General features: G+C 38.4%; 2 protein-coding genes across 5 annotated transcripts in view; one reads left to right on the top strand and one right to left on the bottom strand.

Moving 5' to 3' along the window:
- Positions 1-22,303, bottom strand: part of LOC143357258 (WD repeat-containing protein 47) — a 151,020-nt gene that overhangs the window by 93,114 nt on the left and 35,603 nt on the right. For all 4 annotated transcript variants that reach the window (XM_076793614.1, XM_076793611.1, XM_076793613.1 and 1 more), the window contains exons 2-3: positions 1,261-1,960; positions 356-962 (exon numbers count right to left, since the gene is read on the bottom strand). In XM_076793614.1, the coding sequence (XP_076649729.1) occupies positions 356-962; positions 1,261-1,941 (1,288 nt within the window). In that variant the 5' untranslated portion in view covers positions 1,942-1,960. The remainder of the gene's footprint in view (positions 1-355; positions 963-1,260; positions 1,961-22,303) is intronic.
- On the top strand, positions 7,554-11,687 carry LOC143356904 (uncharacterized). The gene is made up of 5 exons (XM_076792951.1): positions 7,554-7,647; positions 8,102-8,449; positions 8,977-9,127; positions 9,954-10,396; positions 11,058-11,687. Exons 1-5 carry the CDS (start codon positions 7,630-7,632, stop codon positions 11,487-11,489), a joined length of 1,392 nt encoding a protein of 463 aa, XP_076649066.1. The 5' UTR covers positions 7,554-7,629; the 3' UTR covers positions 11,490-11,687.

The raw sequence follows: 22,303 nt of genomic DNA, 5'->3' as shown, positions 1-22,303 counted from the left end.
TACGTAAATTGGTTTTCCGTTATGAAAAATGTTACAAATGCTTTGGTAACCGCGTGCCATAAATGAAAGCCGACTAAAAATCGAACATTTCATATGCAAGAACCTAGTACATCGAATCTGCAGTGTAGTGATAATCAACTGCAATCGAAACTAAAATGTGGTTGAATGAAAAATGTAAATTGCCTCGCAGATGCGCCCATACTACGTCTGTCATACACTTTAAATGGTCTGAAGTACTTAAGAATTATCAATAAAAAAAGAGAGACTTGATCGTCACTCATCGTCTACGCTCATAGCAACTTAGGCAAAGCTGTGTTATCTATGGACCAACAGATAAAGGTAAAAGCATGCTCACCGTCTGGGCTCTTCGACTGTCCCCTGGTCCTGGGCGGGGCCTTCGGTTGGCTGTTGTTGTTCGTTGTCTCTTGTATGGACGGCAACTGTTGGAATTCCGCGTAACTCGAGCTAAGGAAGACGTCGCCCTCGTTCTCGAAGAGCCTGTCGACGCTGGTGTTCATTAGCTTGTTGTTCTTGAAACCGGTTAGGTGAAAGCTCGCGAAAGAGGACCTCGACATGGGATTTATATCGCCGGTGGACAGTGCCATTAACGCGGCAGACGGTATCGGTGTATTTTTAGGTCCTGGACTCCTTGGTCCGAGTCCAGCTTCCAGAGCGGGCACTAAGCTCCGTGACATCATGTCCGCGGCGGATCTTGGCCTGGTGAACGGCATCGCGCTATGGGGGAAGGTCTTCGGCTTTATGGGGGTGATCAGCATGTGCTCGGTCCACGAGGTCTCCAGGGAAGGTCTCTCCAACCTTTCCACGTCGACGTTCAACGTCCGTTGCGCAAACGGCACGGCAAACGTTTCCGGTGGTATACTTTGCAGCCATGAAAGCAGACTCAAGTCGGAGTCGCTGAAGCCTACAGAGCCGTCCAGCAATCTGGAGAAGTTCATCTCCACCTGTAATTAGAGCAGTAAACCTCTACAATAACCCCTTCGCGCGTTCATCGCTGTGATCTCGTAATCAGTCTATGATGTTAAATTCTATCTAATGTACGCTTCTACATCGTGTGACGAATGAACTAACGAAAGCTAACAAATAGGGGCCTGATGGTCATGAATCGGTGTGATTAAGCGAACAGTTAACCAGCGAAACGCAGGGAATTAGGTTTCACGGGGGATCAGGATTAATACCCGGGAAGCTCTCGGCTGGTTGAACCGTTGACGTTGACGAAAGATCGGGCAATTAACGACTTACCTGCTCGCTCTCCTTCGAGCCGGTAGCTTTGGCCTGGCAGTAATTAACGCAGGATTCGTACAAGATCCCTTTGATGATCAACTGTATAAGCCGGTCGTTCTTCGCCGAGGTGACCGGATGCGCCGGGTCGGAGCTCTTTCTGTCGCCAGGCAGAAACTTCTCCACCAACGGGTGCACCTCGCGGAAACACTGCACTCTCGCATTGCTGGGATTCCAGTCCTTATACTGCAGGTGGTCGGTGAGCCGCGGTAGGGTCAGCAACAGGCACAGGCTGCTGTACTCCTCTTTCGAGGGCGCGACCTTCTCGAGGTCGCTTAGAACTTTGACCACTTCCTCGACAGCGTTGTCCACGCTACCGTTCGTCCCCGCCGCGATCAGGTTCGCCTCCGATTTGATGCACAACAGCTCGACGTACTTGTGCCGGAGGATCGAGTAGGTGAACTTCCGCATATCGAAGTCCGGCAACGCCTCCAACGGCTGGATGAACTCCAGCACGTCGTCCCATTGCCCGTCGAGGATCAGCTGACGAAGGAAGAGGACATCGTCGCTGTACTGACCGTTTATTACACCTGTCTCTCGCTCCAGCGAGAGCTGCGAGATGTGAAGGTCGCGGCTGTGGAGGAACTCCAAGGTTAGTCGTACCACATCCTCCTCGCGCAGCGTCAGATGCGCCGCCGGCATCACGTACCGAATACGCAACCTGGACAGTTTCCAGAGCACAGAATTACAGCCTCGACCTTCTCTGTAGGACGTGACGGGGTTTCATGGAATTTCTATGATGGGGGGACATACGGACACCATCGCGTCGGCAACGTTCTCCGACTCGAGCGGCGTCGGAACGTATTAACCTCGATCGCGCGGCATGGGGGTATTGTCTACGAGATTTGTAAACCTGTTCCGATTCTTTGGTGATTTGTGCCTTCGTTTGGACGGCTTTGAAACGTTACTGGATGATCTGTTACAGTCATCGGTGGACTACGGATCTTTACTAGGAATAAAAACTTTCTATCCGAATTACAAAAAACTGGAGTTAGACATAAGTTTGTTTTCTTTCTTAGTATGTTGAACGGGTTAAAAATAATATAATGATACGTCTAAATTCTTCCAATGTTTTTGCTGTTTTAAATTACATTATTTTTGTCAGAAACACATAAAATTCGCAGTCTGGTTATCAATATTGTTATTAGACTGGGGATTTTATGCGCTTATGACGGAAATAAGTAGGCGAAAAACAAACTAGTATGAACGTTAGTACAGTTTAACCCTCCGACCACAGAGCCCGGGTCTATTTTGACCCAGAGTATCAAAACCGTTACTCGATTGTTCAGTTTCGGACGAATTAATTACATGAACAACTGCTGCACTAGAGGATTAACGTATGTGCAAAAAGTAACTTCAGAAATGTTTCGAAAAATTAATAAAAAAAGCAATGGATAGTCCTAAACACATCGATTTTATAGTCATAAGAATGGTCCGCTGTCCGAGGGTCAAGAGTGCAATCTCGAAAAATATAATTATGATCCACAGTCCAATTACAACTGTTACTGCAATGTAATACTCAAGGGAATAAAATAATAATGGTACAAATGGAAATGAAGTTTCAATAATTGCTACGCATGGAATAATCTATTTCTATCGTTCAATTGTAGCATAAAAAATAGACAATCAGTTTTATCATAAAATACTAAATTACTTTTCTTAGAACGTAGGAACTTAAATATCTCAGAAATCATAAAAAATAAATTATCGCAATTAATAGCAAGTCATTCGGGAAAGGTTAGATGTAAAAATAAACCTTCTACGATCAAAGCTCGCTTGATCATTTCTTTTGTACAATATCTACAAAAACTGATAAACTAATAAGCATGGAGCGTCTAGAGCAATTATACGACTGCAGATTTTCGGACGTAACATCACGTACTAACGATCGAAAAACGTTATAAAAGCGAATAACTTTATCTATAATTGCTCTTCTTTTATAATCGGTCGTAAAACCGATCGGCAATCCAGTCTACGCTTACAAAGCTTTCTAAACACGTACATGTCACCTCTGCCGGTAATAGCATGCACCAGCATTCTATCGATTCAATAAAACAACGTTATAAACTATTGGTGGATACGATCGAGAGGAACGTACATACAGGTCAGTGCATGGAAAATGCGAGGTGGTCAAAGTCAGGATTGTTTTCCCTCGTTACAGTCAAGTCGAACGATAAATGATCAACAACGTAGCACAATCTAATTCACTGGAATTACTGTTCGAACGAGCCGCCGTATTGCGAAACCGAATAATGGCATGCGCGTACGGAATGCGCGAAATCCTTGGTTTTGCAAGTTCGTTGCACTTCGAGGCCGCCGGCCCTGCTGACATGCCCTGATTGTCGCACGAACTGGGTGGATAGATTCGGACGTTGTTCCCGCGTTCTCCTACTGAACTACTCCCTGATCGCGAATATTTAACACTAGAACTACCACACCAGTCAAAATGACTGGTTTGACCACTGTATTTTAAAATTCCTACTTCATGTTATATTTTTTCTCCGCAATGGTGTAATAACTTTTGCAGGGATACCTAAAGGAATAATACAATAAACTTTAATTTTGTTGTATTCATTTAAAATAAAAGTAATTTTTTATCATGGCTACTTATACCAGTGCCAGTCAATTTGACTGGTGTGAACTTATTGAACCGTATAGTATGAAGGGAAGGACCATAACAACCGACAATTTTTTTACGAGCTTGTCGCTGGCATATAAATTATTAGCCAAAAGAACCACACTGGTTGGCACAATACGCGGAAACAAAAGAGAACTCACAAAAATTTGTAAAACGACGAAGGATACCATGGCTCGCTTTTCGTCGCTGCTGTATCGATCAAATGAGATTACACTCACAATTTATAAAAGTAAGCCGAAGAAGAAAGTTTTTATCCTGAGCTCAAAACATAAAACCGTCAAAATTGTAAAAAGCGAAAAGGGCCTACCTGAAACGGTCGAATTTTATAATAAAACAAAATTTGGGGTAGATATAGCAGACCAAATGGCAAAAAAATATAGCGTGAAGTCGGGATCAAGAAGATGACCACTTCAAGTGTTTTTTAATATTTTAGATTTAGCTGGCATAAATGCCTGGAGTTTATATAAGGGAACCACAGGTGGGCAGATATCCAGAAAAGATTTTATGTGTCAATTAGTAGATGAACTTGCCGCTGACTATGAAAAATCACGGATAGAACAAAGAGCATCTGAGATCTAAAGTACGTCAAAGAACTCACCTTATTCACGCAAATGGTGTCGGATAGGGAAATTTATTTTAATATTCTTGTTACCAAAGATTTTGGTACTAAATATTCTTCATTAGTGTACTTATTGTTATTATTATAGTTGTTATTATATAGTTTTTATGATCTCAGAACATGCAGTTCCTCTTGTAAGATAATAATAAATCAATACATATAAAAATATTCTACTATTACGTATTTTTCAAAGACCAGTCATTTTGACTGGTTTTGGTAGAGATAGTTACGTCTCAACTGTCGGCAGTTCTAGTGTTAAACACGATCAAATCAGTTTTGATCAATTAGTTGCAAATCTCCGTTACATCGTTTAGCGCTGCCGGCTTTCCGACGACTAGAAAATTTAACAATGCTGCAACGCCAACGATTTCAGTTCGCTTACAGTGACTGACATTCCCACACTCTTTAAAAGAATATACCTCTTTTAAAAGTGGACCAAACTACTGGAACTTTTTCGCGTAGTTAGAATGCAGATATTGTGAAATGTTTTAATATTTTATTTTTAATCGTGCATTCTTTTTAAACGACTGAAAAAATAAATATACCGACGATAGAATTTATGATGTTTTGTGAATTTATCTCTAAAAATGGGGATTAAATCTTGTCAATTTTTACCGTAACACAATCAAGAAATTTGTAGATCATTGGCAGGATATGTTGCTTAACAATAGTGCTTACTTTGATGAATAAGTTTTATTTAGAAAAAAAGTTCTGTTTGTTTAATATCATTGTTAAAAATTTGTCATTTCATACGCAACAGCCTAATATAGTTCACTCGATCACATGAAAAGGAAATTTCGAAAACAATTGCAATTGGTCGGAATTGCGAAGAAATGACTAAAAGTTGCTTTTTACAGCCTTTTTATGTAGGTCTGTATCAAAAATTTTAAAAATGCGTTTTGTATTATAGACGTGTGTCCGTCATATATACATTCTGAAAATTTCACTCCATTTTTCCAATATTCGTTTCTGCACAACTTATTAAATACGTTGTTATTGAAGAAATTATTAAAATTTTTAATTCATTTATGCTTTGTAAATATTTGAGCACATAGTTGTTGTACGCGCATTAATATTTCACCACGAAAATTGAAAAAGAATGGACTACTTTTTAGTGCATTTTTTAAAGAAATGAATCTTTTGAAAATATGCTTGCATGGATAAATGCATCACTGAAGAATATAAATTTCATGACGATGCACAATTCTCCTGTCTTTCATAGTAAATAAAAATCCGTCAAATAGATTTCTTGCTATGCATTTGCTTAGAATCTACACAAAAAGGTTTTGATGAGGTCAGAATTTAGTAATAATATTTTTATTTGTTACTTTTAACTTGACAAGATCGTTAGTGCTACAAACAATTTCTAACTAATCTATCTAAAACTTGTAATTGCTTTCAAACTTATGAACGGTAATGTATATCATCAATAAATATAAAGTTCTAGAGGAATTTAGCATTTTAATTACTATTTTTCTCGCACTGCCGCGTTTATTTTTCACACGTGTTCAATGAATGCTGTCGGAAATTATTCATACGTTAGCCAGGTAGCCAAAGAAACGTTTTCATGATTTCCGTATTGGTTGGATCCAGCGCGGTGCGGATAGGTTGGAAAAGTTTCCCGGATTCGACGCGGGACGAATTTCCATAAACGTCATTATTATACAGCGTCCACATGACGCCCAGATTCTATCTCGTCGCCGGAATACATTGAGCTCGCAAAATGGCGAGCCTGCTATTTTGCACGCCGTTCTGGGATCGACCGTTTTATATTCCCCTAGGCAGATTTGGACGGTATCGAGATTGACTGAGATCGAGGTGCAGACCACCTTGGAAAGGGAAGAACCCGATGGGAAGGCCCTGAAACTTGGCATCGATTTTCCACATGCGATGTTCGAACTTTACTTGGAAACTACTCACCGTTCGGAGACAGTGCAAAATCACGTTTCACAGTTCAGATAAGACAGGAGAAAACATGGTTACATGGAGGGTCAATTCATAATGCTGCATATGAAATGTACGATTTTTGACAGTGACATTAAACGAACGCAACTTCTTTTCTAAATGAACTGATCAAAGTAAGCAGCAATGTAATCAACGTATTCTGTCAATAAATTTCAAGCTTTGTATTACGGCAGAAATTGAATTTTTTGATCATACAATTGGTTTATTTACAAGACTGTCTACTTTGTAGTTTTCTTTACCGAATAATACGGTAATTGATCACCAAATTCTAATCAAAATCACACAATGCCATCATATATTATTTTTCGACACATATAGATAGAATACACGACAGTTTCATTGATTGACGTTAAAATAAAAATTGTTTTAAAGTAAAATTAGACGCCTAAAGTAAAAGTGAAGATAGAATATGAAAGATTAGCTTTGTATATCAAAGTTCTATCAAATAAATCTGTAGACTGTGATAGTATGCAACAACCTAATATATAGAAAATACTGAATTAAATTCTCAGGTCCCACAAGTATCCTAAAGGTACCTTGCAGTGCCATTTTCATTAAAGTGTCGCTATTATGGAGTAAGTATTCGTGGATTTCGAAGAAATTGAATGTAAATGAACTCTCATACCATGTTCGGTTCAATGTCCCCGTTATTCACTGTATAGTTCATTTATACATGTCATGTATAATGCACATATATTAGAGTGCAATTACAAATTGTTGAATTTTGTACCGCATTTTTTACATCGTCTAAATATAGAAAATTGTATAATAGAATCACTTCATTAATATGTAGCAATTATATTATAGTAGTATAGCAAGCTTACATGATTTCAAAGTCAATAATAAGAACGATAATTGTTGATGAAACATCGTGATGTTCCAATCGAACAAAGAAACAAGTGTTACTGAATTTTCGTGAGGAAAGACCGACCCAGAAATCGATTCCGCGAATCCGCCAATTGCCACATGCTTGCAACATCGTGGTTTGAAGAAGTGCGTGCCTAGAGAAATTCGCAAATCCGTGGTGTCAGCAACTGCGAGGATTCATTTACATGACTTCGGAGCTGCGAGTCGCAGTTCTGATTCGAGCGTCATTCACGACGACGAAATGACACAGTTGATATTGGTAAGTACCTCGATATTTGTAAAAGTTATTGAACCGAAACATCACTTACAACCTGTGCAGACAATACAGTGTTTATTCGATAAATATCCAAAACACGGGTCTAGCCAGGGACATATATCGGCCAGGAGATACTGTTCTTTATGCTCTAGATACCCCACGGCAGTGGGGATAGTTCTGAGACTTTTATCGGCTAGGCATTTGGGACAAATATAGAGTAAACACTGTATTCCTTGATCTTTTGCTCGAAATATGTTGCCAAAAATTTCATAAAAGAATAATTGAATACAAGGGTCTCTGATAAGTATTTCAAGAATGTGCACATCTTTTTCACACATATCGAGACATTACTGTACTCTATGCTAGCTACACTAAACACTTTATATGAAAACGAAATTGCAATAAATGTTTCGATATTATATTTTAGGACACTGAATTCATTAATCAAATTTGACAGATTTCAGTGGTCGGTCTTTTGATCGGTAACGCCATTGCCGATGTTCTGGTGCAACCTGGCTACGGACAACCGAGTCCTTCGTTGCTTTCGCATCCGATAGTCCAACCATTTTCAACACTTCCACAAGCTGCAAGCCCTGGACTACTCCAGCCACACAGTCCTGGATATCATCTGGAGCTTCACCCTGTCTACGGGCATCTGGGACAGTCTACTGGTGGATTAGGGTATCTACCAGGTCACGATTTATCACGCTCTCTTTCGAAGCCAGCTTATAGACGCCTCCATTTTGGAGGGCTGAGAGGTTTTGGACTTCCTGGCGCGCATGGAATCATTCCCCGCATTCCTGTGGTGAGTGATGGAACAATTCACGTGGCTTTTCTGTGATGGTTAGATTGTGAATTTTACGTATTCGTAGCATTTTGATTCTCTGAGACTAAACAATAAAAGAGGTACGCTTCTGTACAACTTCAACCTGTAAAACTTGATCCACCAAAATTTGCATGAAAATTCGCAGTCTAGTCAGCATTTTAATTAAATTCGGAATAGTGGCACGAGGTTGAAGAAAGACAAATACAAATTAATATGGGAAATTCTGATTTATACAAATTCCTACTGTTTCTTGCCAATAACTGAAGGAAGCATGGTCCTTGTAAGCATTCCTTCATACTAAATATGAAATAACAAGAAACCGATCTTTCATCTCGATTTCAAGGGAAATTATCATTCGTGAATGATATTCATTTTGACATACAGGAAGTGAATGACACTCTGCTTTAGCAGATTCTGTTTGAATTGTTCATCGTAACTCTGACTCAATGTTACACAGCAAAGGGTTAACGTGAAAGTGTTATCAATTAATCAAACACTTTTCTCAGCCAGCACCTCGCAGGTTCAGAAGATCCATTGGTGAGCTATCCAATGCCGGGGAGCTACGGGAAAAGCGCGACAGTGCTGCTTTGGCCACGAAGTCGACCCTAAATGGAGACAATCCGACGGTCGTTGATTTGTTAAATCAGGACACAGAAGGTACGAATAATCTAGTGGTAACTATATACATTGAACAATTCATTCACATCCGTTCTTCTCTGTTGCTAGAATTTGATTTTCTTCGCTAGTAGAATTGATGAAGATCTGCTGCGTTTTAATTAACTTTATAAGTACCCAACAAGCTCATGAAGATGTTTACATGCTGCAGACACATGAAGAGTCACGGTCTACTTCTTGTGATTGATACTGCATCAATTGCTAGAAACTCGAGCCAAATAGAAATTTCTTTCGTATCTTTTTTTAATAATCGCAAAAAGTTGAAAGTATTGGTATTCTTTCTAGATCTTTCTCCTGTTTCAAATTTCACCTACCGATTTTTCTCATAAATGCATACAATCAATGCATGCAAATCTACTTATGTATATATCGAGGCATCCCCTAAGTAATGCGAATTTTTCTGAAAGGTAATACGCACAAGCATAATCGCAACCATTAGTGTTCTATGCGCGTGTATATCTTGTAATTTTCTACAATCGATAGAATTATATACAGACGAATGATTGCGATGGTATTCTGTGTTTTACCTTACAAAAATATGCAAATACGTGTAATTATTTATGTAAAAAGGTAAAAAATACTAGGGCTTTATTTAAAAGTTGTTTCAACGTAAACACATGAATTTACGCAAGTGGCTCCAATAATTTGGTCATCCACTGTACATATGTTACGACAAAAATCTCTAAAAATCGGAATTCTCGTAATTTTTATAAAGTAATGTGAAATAGTCGTGATTAGTGCTCCGTGGATCTAGCGTGAATAATGGGAAGCAGAGGCTAGTCTCTAATGAAGTTATTCTACTCGACAGAGAAACACGTGGAGGTCCGTCACAGTAAAAATGCTCAAGCAAGGTCCTCTTCGACTCTATTAGGCCTGAATCCATCGAGCATGTATCCCGTACAGAATCAATACCGGTTCGCGATGCCAACCTACGGTCCCTATCAGCAGATCGTCAACGAACATCCCGAGATAGCAGGCCAAATGAATGCCCGTGCCGCGATACAGGAACAAGCAACACCGCAGAATCGAGCCACAACACCGACGCAGAATACAATTCCCCGAATAAACCCTGCAGATTTACAACACGCTATGCTGCTGCAACAAACCTATCAGGAAACTGGAACGTCGCAGACCGCCATGCAAGACCAACAAAGAAACCAAAAAAATTATCCTGACCCTAGACCCGTGACCGCTACTCAATTGTCGGCCAAGGCGCAGAAGAACGACCGTAATAAATTGAAAAATGCTGCGGTGAGTACTCCTTTTTCTCACTTATTCTCTATGGGTGTGGGGGGGGGGGGGGCAGGCAGTACTTTTGTACCAGAACGACCGTAATTAAAAGTTAATTGCGCGAAGTTGATGGAACTATTAATGTCAAGGCAATTGAAGAAGTACACTTGTTAATTCGTGAAGCTGAACACATTTGGAATGGAATGTATTGGAAATAGAAAGTTCAAATTTCGTCTATTTCACTTTTTAGTTTCATATACAGTACAAAAACATTTGAAAATATCCATTTTGTAATTCCCCCTCTTCAACGTAAATTTAAAGCTTTTTTTAAATATGTCTAAAGATTGGTAGCTTTTATTATAGCTGTTACCATTTGTATTTTACAAGGTACTACTGGAATACTTGTTGCAGTGACATTAATTATGAAATTCAAAATTGAACTTCTCAAATGTTTGTCTCAACATTTAAAAATAATACCTTTTATTTATTCATTTGCTTATTTAAATTATTCCTGTAATGCAGAAACTATTTTTACAACGTACAACCACTGTGTAAAACTTTGTTTCCTGTAAGCTTTATTGTTCAATTATTTTCAAAAATGGTACGATTACTATTATACTTCGGTAATAGCGATATAGAATTACTCATTTTTTGTTTTCTAAGTAACGAACTGATCATCCAGGCATCCCAGGATTCGAAAATCAATGTACCAACCGACGACCAGGAGATAGTAGGCTCGTCAGCAGGGTACGACAAGCTCAGGAACCATCATACGCACATACACCAACACGGAAAGTTTATACCTCGCAACAACATCATAAATGAAGCTTACACCACGTGCGCCTGTTCGAATCCTAGCTACGTGGTTTCCAACGGGAACGACGAAACAGCGAATAACTTAGCGTTCACGCAACTCGGTTTCCAACAGCCGGCAGAGGTTTATCAACTTACGCCTGTTCAGGAGAATTATTCACCGAATAGTGGATACGTAGCTTTACCCCAGACATACAGCAATCCCATTGTCAGCTATCACAGTGAATATCCTACCGGTTTGACGGGATCGTACTACATGCAAGATGGCAACACCTTGCCTGTAGGGTGTCAATTAGGATAACAAGCGACTAAATAGATCGAACGACCAGGCTAGTTGAACATTTTATTTATTAATAGACTGCGGGTCTTAATCTTTCGAATTACATTCAATTTTATAGAATCGAAAAGGATTACAGGAGTAATCAACGTGATCAACTTTAACTTTGCAGTTCGGTGTCTGTTAAATAAATTTCTCTGACTTCGCAGGGAGTTATTTTCTATGGCACCGAGTGCTGAGTGAAAATAACTCCCTGCGAAGTCAGAGAAATTTATTTAACAGAACCCAAACTGCGAAGTTAAAGTTTATCACGTTGATTACTCCTTTAATTCTTTTCGATTGTATAGAATCGAATGTAATTCGAAAGCTTCATTTTTGAAAATGGATGAAATACCGTGTCACACATATTGACTTGTTAACCCTTTGCACTCGAGTGGTGACTCTGGAGCACCACTAAAAATTGTTGTGGCATTATTTCAAAGAAATTACAGAAAATATTACAAAATATTTGTTACATTACAAAATTTGTGTTTAACAGATTACTAAACATTTAAATATTATATGTAGAAGTCGGATCGGTTTCGTATGATTAAAATGAAAATATTCTAAGACGGAAGAAAAATTTAGTTTTAGAATTAAAATAGCGCCGAGTGCAAAGGGTTAAAATTATTGAAGAAAGAAAAAAAGAAGTTCCCGAGTGGCTTCTATTTTTGCAACAGACGCAGGCAACTTTCATTTTTCCGATTTATCCGCAGACTATTTATTACGTTTCATATGGCTCACGTTGGACCTCCATTGTGCCCCGAAACTATTATCGAAATCCGTCCACATCACTATCAATTAATTAAAAAATGAATGATAGCATTTCACCGCAACGCGGTCGGTGTAATATCTTTGAATAAATATTCGACCGTTCAATATCGCCGCGTTTATTAAAAACCACTCTTTTCGTCTGTCTTTCTCTCTCCTTTCTTTCTCCCTCTCTCCCTCTGTACCCCCGTAATAGTTTACACCTCGAGTAACTCGGCGACGCTAACGAGAAGCCTGCGTCTAATTGGCCTTTAGTGCGCGAACCGGATTTAAGCGTCGTTACGGTAGTCCTACAACTTAATCGCGGAAACGATCCAAAGAAGCTGTCCCCCATCTACCCTGATCATTTTAAACTTACAGCCCCGTGTCTTGCGTAATTTCGCGTGAAACCCACGGGTCGAGAAGGAAACAATTTTCCCGATCGTCCTTTCCATTCCGGTTCGTTCACGCGTCCCCGACTCGGCTTATTGCGAATTATTTCCTCGTGTTATTAATATGTCATGTCGGGCAATCGACTTTTTCTTGTTATCTCACACCGAACCTACCGACCAATGAAACTGAACGATCTGCGATGCATTGCAAACGCAAGAAAATTGAGATTTATTTAGAGTTATTGTGGATCTTTACTGTCTATTCTTGAGTAACGGGATTTAACCAATCATTTTCCGAACGTCTTTATAATTTCAATAATTATAAAATATAAACTCGACCGTTTAACGCTAGACCTGTGGAGTATTAAACGCGACTGATGTATATTGCTTTATAACAACAACAAGATTATATTTACTCAGAATCCATATAGTTTTCATTATATTTGCACCTTTAAAAAAGATCATTCCAACATAATAATGAAAATTTTATAATTTCAGTAATTGTGAAAGAAAAAATCAGAAACAAATCATTTCAATTCGTCCAATTGCTCTAGTGTTAATGGCACCTTAATTTTTTAATGAGATTTGGTTTAATTCGTTTGCACATTATATCAGCCATTTGTTTGTGCCTTGCAGTAAATAAGTAACTCTAATTTCTTTGAATCGGAATCGATTAAAATAATCCACGAACACTAACGAAAGATGAAACTATAGTTTATTAGAAAATATCAGAAAAAACAGGAAGATGGTAACACAAAAAACATGTCGGATGAATATGTGTTAATAAATGTGTCTGAAATGTGCTACTACTTTCTTTACTAAGAAATGTTCGTGTTTCTTTTGTAAGAAAGCATCCATCGAGTGCTGTGCGTGTCTATACAACGTTTGTATATTTATTTCGTGTTCTCGCACACCCCTAATATTTAAAGATACTGAACAGCATATCCGATATTGGCATATCACCTTAATGCGTAAAGATGTTTCGAGATATTTATGTGGCCATACTTTTTTTACCCACTGTATCTGCCAAGTCGCACGGGGAAGGGCCCCTTCGTGATAATATGTATTTCGCAGCGAAAGTTATCGCGAAAAAACGACATTACTTATGGCATGAGTTGATATTATCGCCAGGAGGGTCGAGTTTCCGACGAGCTCTCGCATTTCGTGGGGGTCCCAGGCGACAATTCGATTTCGGACAATTTGCCGGGAGCGTTAATTGACCCGAGAGCACAGAGAGAGAGAGAGAGAGAGAGAGAGAGAGAGTCCCGAAGTTTTGGATGGCCTACGAGAGGCATCGGGTCCAGCTCGGAACCGGAAAAGCAGCGCAAACACTGATCGAGCAATTTCTGATTCCTCCGCCGACTATTCCCCATGAAATGTAATTTCTTCGAAGCTGCAAAATTTCGACGGAAGTGACGTCCCCTTGTCGATGTTTGCCCGTTCGTTACGCCCCTCGAAAGTGCAAGCGACGAGATAAGGAAATTACTTCGCGTAACGAAGTTCGGGCACAGAATGGGCGAGAATACTCAAGAGCCCGCAGATGCACATACCGGGCTCGATTAGGGGACCTGGATAGGGAACTCGCTCGAGGTGAGAACGCGAATGTGGATAAATTCACTATTTATGGGCGAGAGCTCTCTCTCTCTCTCTCTCTCTTTCTCTACACGGCGGCCTAACTCTTCCTGGTTACATTCTGACGATTTGCGGTTGAAAATATTCTGTACAAATTAATTCGTGATTCTCATAATTAATTGTAATTTTTTTATTAATCAAGTCTTTCAACCACCATATTGAAGATTCATTAATAAACTGACGATTTTTATGTATTTATGGCACGTACAAATTTATAAATAGCAGGGAAGCACTTGTATTATTAAAATACACTAACATTTTTAGTTTGTAGTTTTTATAACGAATCTTCCAATCAGCAAAACAGACCCTCAATTGAATTTTTAAAAAATAAACTATCAAAATGTCTTCTATCAAATTCTATCAAATTGTTTTATTCGTTTTTGTTTTACAGTTCAAATTGACCAATTGTATTTTACTCCTACATTCTTAACAAATACATCAAATTACAACACAATCGTAGAGAAATAAAAATTGTTATACGAGGAGCGTATGAGAAATTTAAAACATGATATTTATCGTATTGAGTACTAGATCGTAGAGTTTAATGAATTTATATTAAATATAATTAGGTACTATATTATTTTTACTAGAATGTTGAGATATTAAAATTGTTTTTTGAGGAAGTAAACTTCTATATAGTATCCTATCGGTTCACTCAATAAAGATGAATTTCATAAAATAAAATATTCTCAATAATCAAGTTGAGACGAGTAATAATGGTACCAACATATTTAAGTAACATAGCAGTCAATCAACGTAATCAACTGATAAAAAGTTACAAGCAAATTGTAAACTCTGGTGGATTTGTAGCAGTGTGAAATGAAAATTTCGAAAAACTTGGACGTAGTTTTAGTATTAGTTTGTGTTGAACTCAAAAAAGGTGGGGCACCCGGTATATTGTAGCGCGCAGCGAAGATTAGGAAAACGGAGAAAATTCAGGGAGAACATTTTTATAGCATATGGGAATTAATTCCCGTGGAGAGAAATGCGATCATTTATAACCCTTATGTGAATGAGACTTTTATGTGAAATGTCAGAATGAAATGGCCTTTCGCATATTACATTTCTACGTGAAATAATGTCCGCTACCCATTGATTCATCCGTTCATTTTCTTCCTGAATGAAAATTACTCACAATGGTCACTATTCTGATAATAAGTTATAATATCAGCACATATTTCATAAAATAGTATTTCGATAATTAGTATACCTAAGAACGAAACAGAAAAAGATATTTGTGTACAAAACTTCGAAAATTAACTTAATGATCTAACAAGATACATTTGGAAATAAGACTAGAGAATTAAATCTGACCTGCACTTTCATTGAACGTTAATGACTGTGCGGGACGAAACATGATAAAGGCTTGAAGAAGACAATACCACACAGCTCCTGTACTATATGGTCCATCGTTTATAGTATAATGCAAAAGGTAATTCACGTTATTCAGGAGCAAACAGTCTGGTCGCCGATCACACCGATAAAATCATCCCTCGATTCGTGGCCGCTTAACGGCTTGTTTAGTATACTTGGTGGGTCCATATTTTGTAAGAACAAGCTGTCCGACCTTTTGCGGATTACAAACGTGACTCGATGTTTCACGGAATCAATGGGCCCCGACGCTTTTGAAAACGAGCGGCGCGAGGTATTTTCATCGTTTCTGCGAAGGCGTATCGCTGATCTCCTTCGTATATCGACCGGCAACCAGGATCGAATTCCTCCATTTACGCCAGTCGAACAAATTGTAAGACAATATTAGCTGGTAATGCTCATAACTATCCTTGTGCATTCAATAATCCGATGTGTTTACTCCTTATGTCACTCATTTGCACGTGGGAATTAAAGTTGCTTCAGTTATTTCACATTCTTTAGAAATGGGTGTAGAAAATTTTGCACTTTACATTTCACGCTTTACAATCATAATTGCGGATCTGTATGCGGAATGGAACGTTTAAGTATCATTTGCAAGAAAAGCGAGTTCAATTGATATTTATTCCTTCCTTTAATAATCTAAATTATTCGAAAATAACGTGTCCATATTCTTACATTCTTTTAAAACCGTTAGTGTTTTATATTATATCACCTAATTTATATTAACATTTATATTAACCTTTATATTAGTACTATATTAACATTTATTATAACATGAAATTAGAACATAATCCGCCTGAGGAACGTACCAACGTTATTGTTAACTTATAATAGACAGTATGAAATTAAAACCAATGATACTAATGTGTATTGTCTGATGAAAATGAGAATACTATTACAAACGTATTTTCATAATCTATTTGACTGTAGAATGAACTACAGTCACTGTAGTTCAAATGTGAACTACTATTATTTTGATTGGTCCAAAATGTTCAGTTATTGGTGTAACACCATAAAGAATTTTAGTCATTAATAGAAGCAAGAAATAAACAATTTTGTACAGTTTTTATGCATGGAATGAAAGTCAAATCAACTCTCGTTGATTGTGAAAACAACTCTCGTTTCAATAATTGAATCGTAAGTCATTTTCTCCGACACAAATTTGACTTTTTAAATGGTCAAATGGATTATTGAGGACGAGGATTCGCGACAACCCGACAACCTTTTAAGATTAAATTGTGATTGACGATTACGAGGAATATTCGAATGACTTCGTATTCATTACAAGACTTCAAAGAACGATCGTAAACTTCACGCGTAACCCACTGGTATAGTAAAGGGGCGTTGAAACGTTCACAGCCCGCTGAAAATTATGGAATGGTAGGCAAAAGGCACGCAGTGCGTTTACATATGCGTGACCGTCTGCGTTTCACGCTGCACAATTGAAATCTGAATTTCGCAATGGTTCAACTCGTTGTTTATTGTTGGCTCGAGTTGTACGAATAATTTCGCTAGAATTTCATATTTTTGAGCTGTTGTGACGTGTATGAAGCAATAATTTTGTTTTCTCCGAAAAAATATGTACATAAAATGAGAAAAGACGAATCATTGCTGCGCTATACACCAGTAAACACTGTGCGTAGATCAATTTTTGTCCGATTTCTTATTTTTAAATTTTCGAAATCTCTCGTATTATAAATGGCTGCTTGTTCAATGAAATGTACTCTCTTCAATATTTATAAATGAAATAATTATTTGAATCCGATTAATATGAAAAGCTAAGCATGGAAGATTAAACAGAATTTCAGTAGGGAAATTAGGTGTAATAGATATTTATAGACGTTTATTGATGCGACTAATTGATGCTAAATCGATGAGGGAAATGCGTTTACCGAGCGGAAGTTACGAATTTTACGCAAATCGTTCCACTGTGTTTGCTACCGTCAATCGACCGATATGGACACACCGTTATTCGCGTAACGAGTAGTTCTAAGTGGTTATATTTAGCGATTAATTAGAGGGAAACGGCTTTTCAACGGAATTATTGATCGACACGCGCAGGAACAACCGATTGAAATTCATTGTTATCAGAAGCCACACTAACAATAGATCATCTTGTACGCTAAATCAACAATAACCAGCTTTTATAGAAAGTGTTCAAGCCTTTGTTCTGTAATGTAACTCCACAGTCGTGCTAAAAATTTCAAAATTTAACAAATATATGATAAATACCACTCAGTTATTCAAACGTTTAAAATGATTAATGTTTAATCTTCAGAGTAAATGTACACTTACAACGAAAATGAAATTCATACTCCTTACAGTGAATTATTAAGGATAAATAATGTTCATTAAGAAGTTAGCTTCATGGGAAAAGAATTTTACCAAATAATAAATTTAAGAATCGCATGTGCAGGGTATATGCAACTGTTTCGAATATTCTACCCTACGAATGTTCATTGAAATTAATATCTCCCAATTAAAAGCCTTCCTTCCTCAGTGGCCTTACACTATGCAATCTCAAGTGTCGCTAATTTGCATCAAGTATCACTGTCCTAGCTTCGCTGTGTGTGATGTCACCTCTTCATTATAGATAGCATTAATTCTGAACTTCTAAATCTTAGACTCTGCGTATCTGAATCCAAAAATACATTTTTCGTATTACAGTGAGTAATCAAATTATTAGAGCCACAATACAAAACTATATTGTATAAAAACCTAATGAATAATATTGTCTACAGTGATTGCTAAATATATATTTGGAATTTTCAAATATTGACACAAAAATTATAAACATCCAGTGTAGCTGGACTTTCATTTAAAAATTGATTGTTTCAATGTGAAATTGTCAATAATAATTTATTCCAATAATTAGATACAACATAATAACTAGACTGCATATTTTTATGCAAAATAAAAATTGTTTACGTCGATTTCAAGAAACGGGAACCAAGTAGAAATTCTTTCCTTCTTTAATTATTCCGATAAAATTTGTCAATCTTTCTACCACTCATTCTTGGCAGAAAAATCACAGTCTAATATTATTTTAATAATTTGATCATTCGCTGTCATGTTACAGAGTTTCAAAACAGTTCATAAAACTGAGGATTCTAGCAGGTGTCAAAGAAGCTAAAAATCTCATTTATCATTCGTAAACCGTACACAACGCTGCCTTCAATATAATTGTGTAAAACACAAAAGAAATCCGTCATAATCAACACAAATCCTACTCCTATCTCGAAACGAAATCAAAATCGCAAGTACTCATCGCTGATCCACAGACTTTGCCCGCAGAATGATTCTTGAAAACGTACTCGGTCGGCATCAAAAGAGTTAAAGAGTGGCTAAACCAACTAATTATTTACTACGCGCAGAGATTAACCCGGCAGTTCTCGAATGGTGGATTTCCGCGGCGATAAAATGTTCCGCCGATTTCTATCCCCGGGACAATGATTCAAAGCGGCGTCGGTTGAACGGGCCTTGGAAGTTCGAAGAATGCCCTAGCGGGAAAACCGGCACAAAGACTGAAGTTTGAAAACCTGGCCAGCAGCTTTGTGAGCGGTCGTTTCCATCTTTTCGATGGCATGCTAGCGTGCTTAATGCCGCGCCGCTCTCCGCGATCCTTTACTATCGCTGTTTCTCGGGTTCGCACACCGTTCGCAGATCCCAGCTCCCAGACACTCGCGAGCACCGTGACATTATTATGTATGAGCGGCTGAAATGACCCGTTAATTTATTCGATGACTCTCGCGGAGAATCAATATCCGCGTGCCCTTCCGCAGGAATCGATTAATGGAACGTGCCGACTAGCTGATGAAGCGCGGGACATCTGTTCATTCCTCAGCGTCGAAACCCGAAGCTCGATCAAAGCGAGCCTAGGCTGCGTTTATGACAGTTCCGCGAACTTCTGAAACGTTGACCCTACGGTCCGTCCTTTGCAATAACTGTCCAATTCGCTACTTCAGTGGCCGGAATTGACACGTTGACTGCCACGCGAACACTGCGCGCTTCACATAAGTTTCGTCTACAATAGACTCCCGTACAACGTGATGAAAAAATTGAAAAACGTGTCCTCATTGTTTCACCTACTGTATATAATTTCATCTATTTAACACTACCGCGACCGGTCAAATGACCGTTTTTAAAATTTCGATTAGAATTTCCTACATACAACGTAATTGAATCGCCTTTAAACTTCACGACTTTTCCTAAAATATGCGTGTAATACATTTTTCAATATTCACTTCTTTCTTTATTGTGTATTTTCTGAGAAAAATTTGTTGTCTGTCTTGCCTACCACGACCGGTCATTTGACCGGTAGAACGATTTATATCTTTTTGTAATAGTATTCTTTCAAAGACTCAATTCCCAAACTATAAAGTCGTTACAAACGAAAGTTAATGCAGTTGTGGCATGATTTTAGCCGAAAAGTGCCTTCCAGGGAGTGCTTTATGGCACTTCAAAGCGTTTACAGTTCTCGCTCGCCTATCGTCCTCGCGGTGTTTATTTGCCTGATTGGTATCCGAAGAGGTCCAGAACCTCGGATTTTCTTACACCGTCTTATCTACAATGACTGTAAAATAAATAAAATCATAGCCGAAGGGGATGCCTAGACGTCTTCTCACGAATTCAAATCGGTAAAGTCTTGTGACCTGAACAGAGAGCATCAAAACGTGAAAGTTACAAGGAGCATATTCGGCAGTCTTTTACTATTTTGTATTTTTATTCTATTATTATTCTACTTTTATTTTATATTGTATTACGTGTTATAAGTGTCATTTTCAAAAAAGTGAACAAACCAACAATACTTCGTAGTAAGTTCCACATTTTATCTTTTGTTCATTTTTTTATCCATCTTGATTTACATTTTTATATTTTAGTTTTTATTTTATCCCTTGAATATCCATTCCCAAAATGTCAAGACGTTCGAAGAGTGTAAATTTCTTATTTGAGAAAATAAATAATATTGATGAAGAGTGTGATTTGAAAATGACAATGCGGAAAATTATGATCTATTTGAGACCGACTCGAACACCGATGAGGACGAAGAGAATGTTTCGAACGTAGGTAGAGGACGAAAGAGGAGGAGATTTTTCGTTAGTTCCGATAGTGAGAATGAGGAAGAGGTAATCGAAACTGCTGTAGACGGAAGTGTTTGGCAAGAAGTAAAAGAAGGGTCTAATCCTGGAAGAGCACCTATTCATAATATTTTTAGGGGAACATCAGGCCCAACAGGGTATAGTAAACGAAATATTATGCGGTGAAAACGAATAAAATGTACACTATATACTCCTAAATAAAAGAAACTATATTCTTATACTCTCAAATTGGCTATTATCTTCATTCTATATTAAGAAATAGAAGTTGTGCTAAAGACCGGTCATTTGACCGGTCGCTGTAGGAATAGGTATATGTACGTGAAGTGTCGGTAGGAATAGTGTTAAAACGAGTCCTAGTTGAAATCAGTGTGTAGGTAACTATTCGTGCAAAAGGCGAGGCTGGCTCGTGGAAGGACCAGGAAGGGCTAAGCTCTTAACGAGGTTGACAGGGCTAACGAAACAGCGGAACTCCTCCAACTGGGGCCAGCAGCACTGAGGAATAACCGGGGAGCATCGTCGAAATAAATTTAACGCGGCAGATAACCAGAGGACGATGTTCAGATAATTATCCCTCGGCTCGTTACGAGCGACGAAAAGCCGAGTCGACGCGGAATATTTACGACGATGTGGGTCATCGCCCCTGGCTCGTGCCCGTTCGATTCGGTGGATTCACCTGCGTGCAGGTCTACCACCGGTGGTGGGACATATAGCGATTTTTAAAAGGGTATCTCCGGTGTCTCTTCATCGCTCAATAAGGCGGCCGAGCTTTCTTCGGTACGTGCCACGGCTAAAGGAGCCATTACCCACCCAGTAATGGATGTATTCAGCTAGCTCACCTTTGACCGCAGTCACTTGGTACCGGTGTGCGTTTACTCAAGGAGATAGCCGGGCCCGGTGACAACTTTTTCCTCCTTTTTCTTTTTCCGCCGATACGGATTCCGCGTCGGACAAGACGCGGCCAACAGCCTCAGGGAAACCGTGCTCGGACCAGCATGAAAATCACACCGCGGCGTTTTGTGATGTGCTATCACACACTGCACACCACTCTGGTCAAAAAGTGTCGGGACTGAATTCTTTTTAATATTTCGCGTTAGCTATTCTCACATATTTTAGGTTTTCTTATACAGTTACATTCCGCACTCCAATCCTGATTCAACCAAGCGCCGCATATGCGAGACGACCAGAATTTTGTATTTCCATAAAGAGAATCAAATTGATACAACGTGATATTCTGAAATGTCTTTTCAGAGATATATTTATTTTCATATTGTATAAGGTGATAGGCTGTATTTAGTGAAAGTTATAATTAGACTGTACACCTTTATGCAAAAGAAAAATTTTCTGTTTGATTTAAAAGAAGTAGGACTTGTATAAAAATGCATTTCTGCTCGTAATAGTTTTTGTGAATGTAACCAACCTTTTCGAATCTTTCGAATATTTTTAGTCTCTTGTATGTCACCTACTTATTTGTGTCAGAGATGCATCAAATCCGCAGTGTAGTTATAACGATGTCACTCTGGTAGCGACATGTTAAATCTTTACTATAAATAAAAAG

This window comes from Halictus rubicundus, chromosome 9 (assembly GCF_050948215.1).
Source record: "Halictus rubicundus isolate RS-2024b chromosome 9, iyHalRubi1_principal, whole genome shotgun sequence".
NCBI classification, from domain to species: Eukaryota; Metazoa; Arthropoda; class Insecta; order Hymenoptera; family Halictidae; genus Halictus; species Halictus rubicundus.
Note: the sequence above shows the minus strand (reverse complement) of the source record. Positions and strands in the feature narration are given on the sequence as shown.

Coding starts and splice junctions, on each gene's coding strand:
- LOC143356904 (XM_076792951.1), top strand. Junction 8,450..8,976: donor TCATTCCCCGCATTCCTGTG/GTGAGTGATGGA, acceptor CACTTTTCTCAG/CCAGCACCTCGCAGGTTCAG. Junction 10,397..11,057: donor ATAAATTGAAAAATGCTGCG/GTGAGTACTCCT, acceptor CTGATCATCCAG/GCATCCCAGGATTCGAAAAT.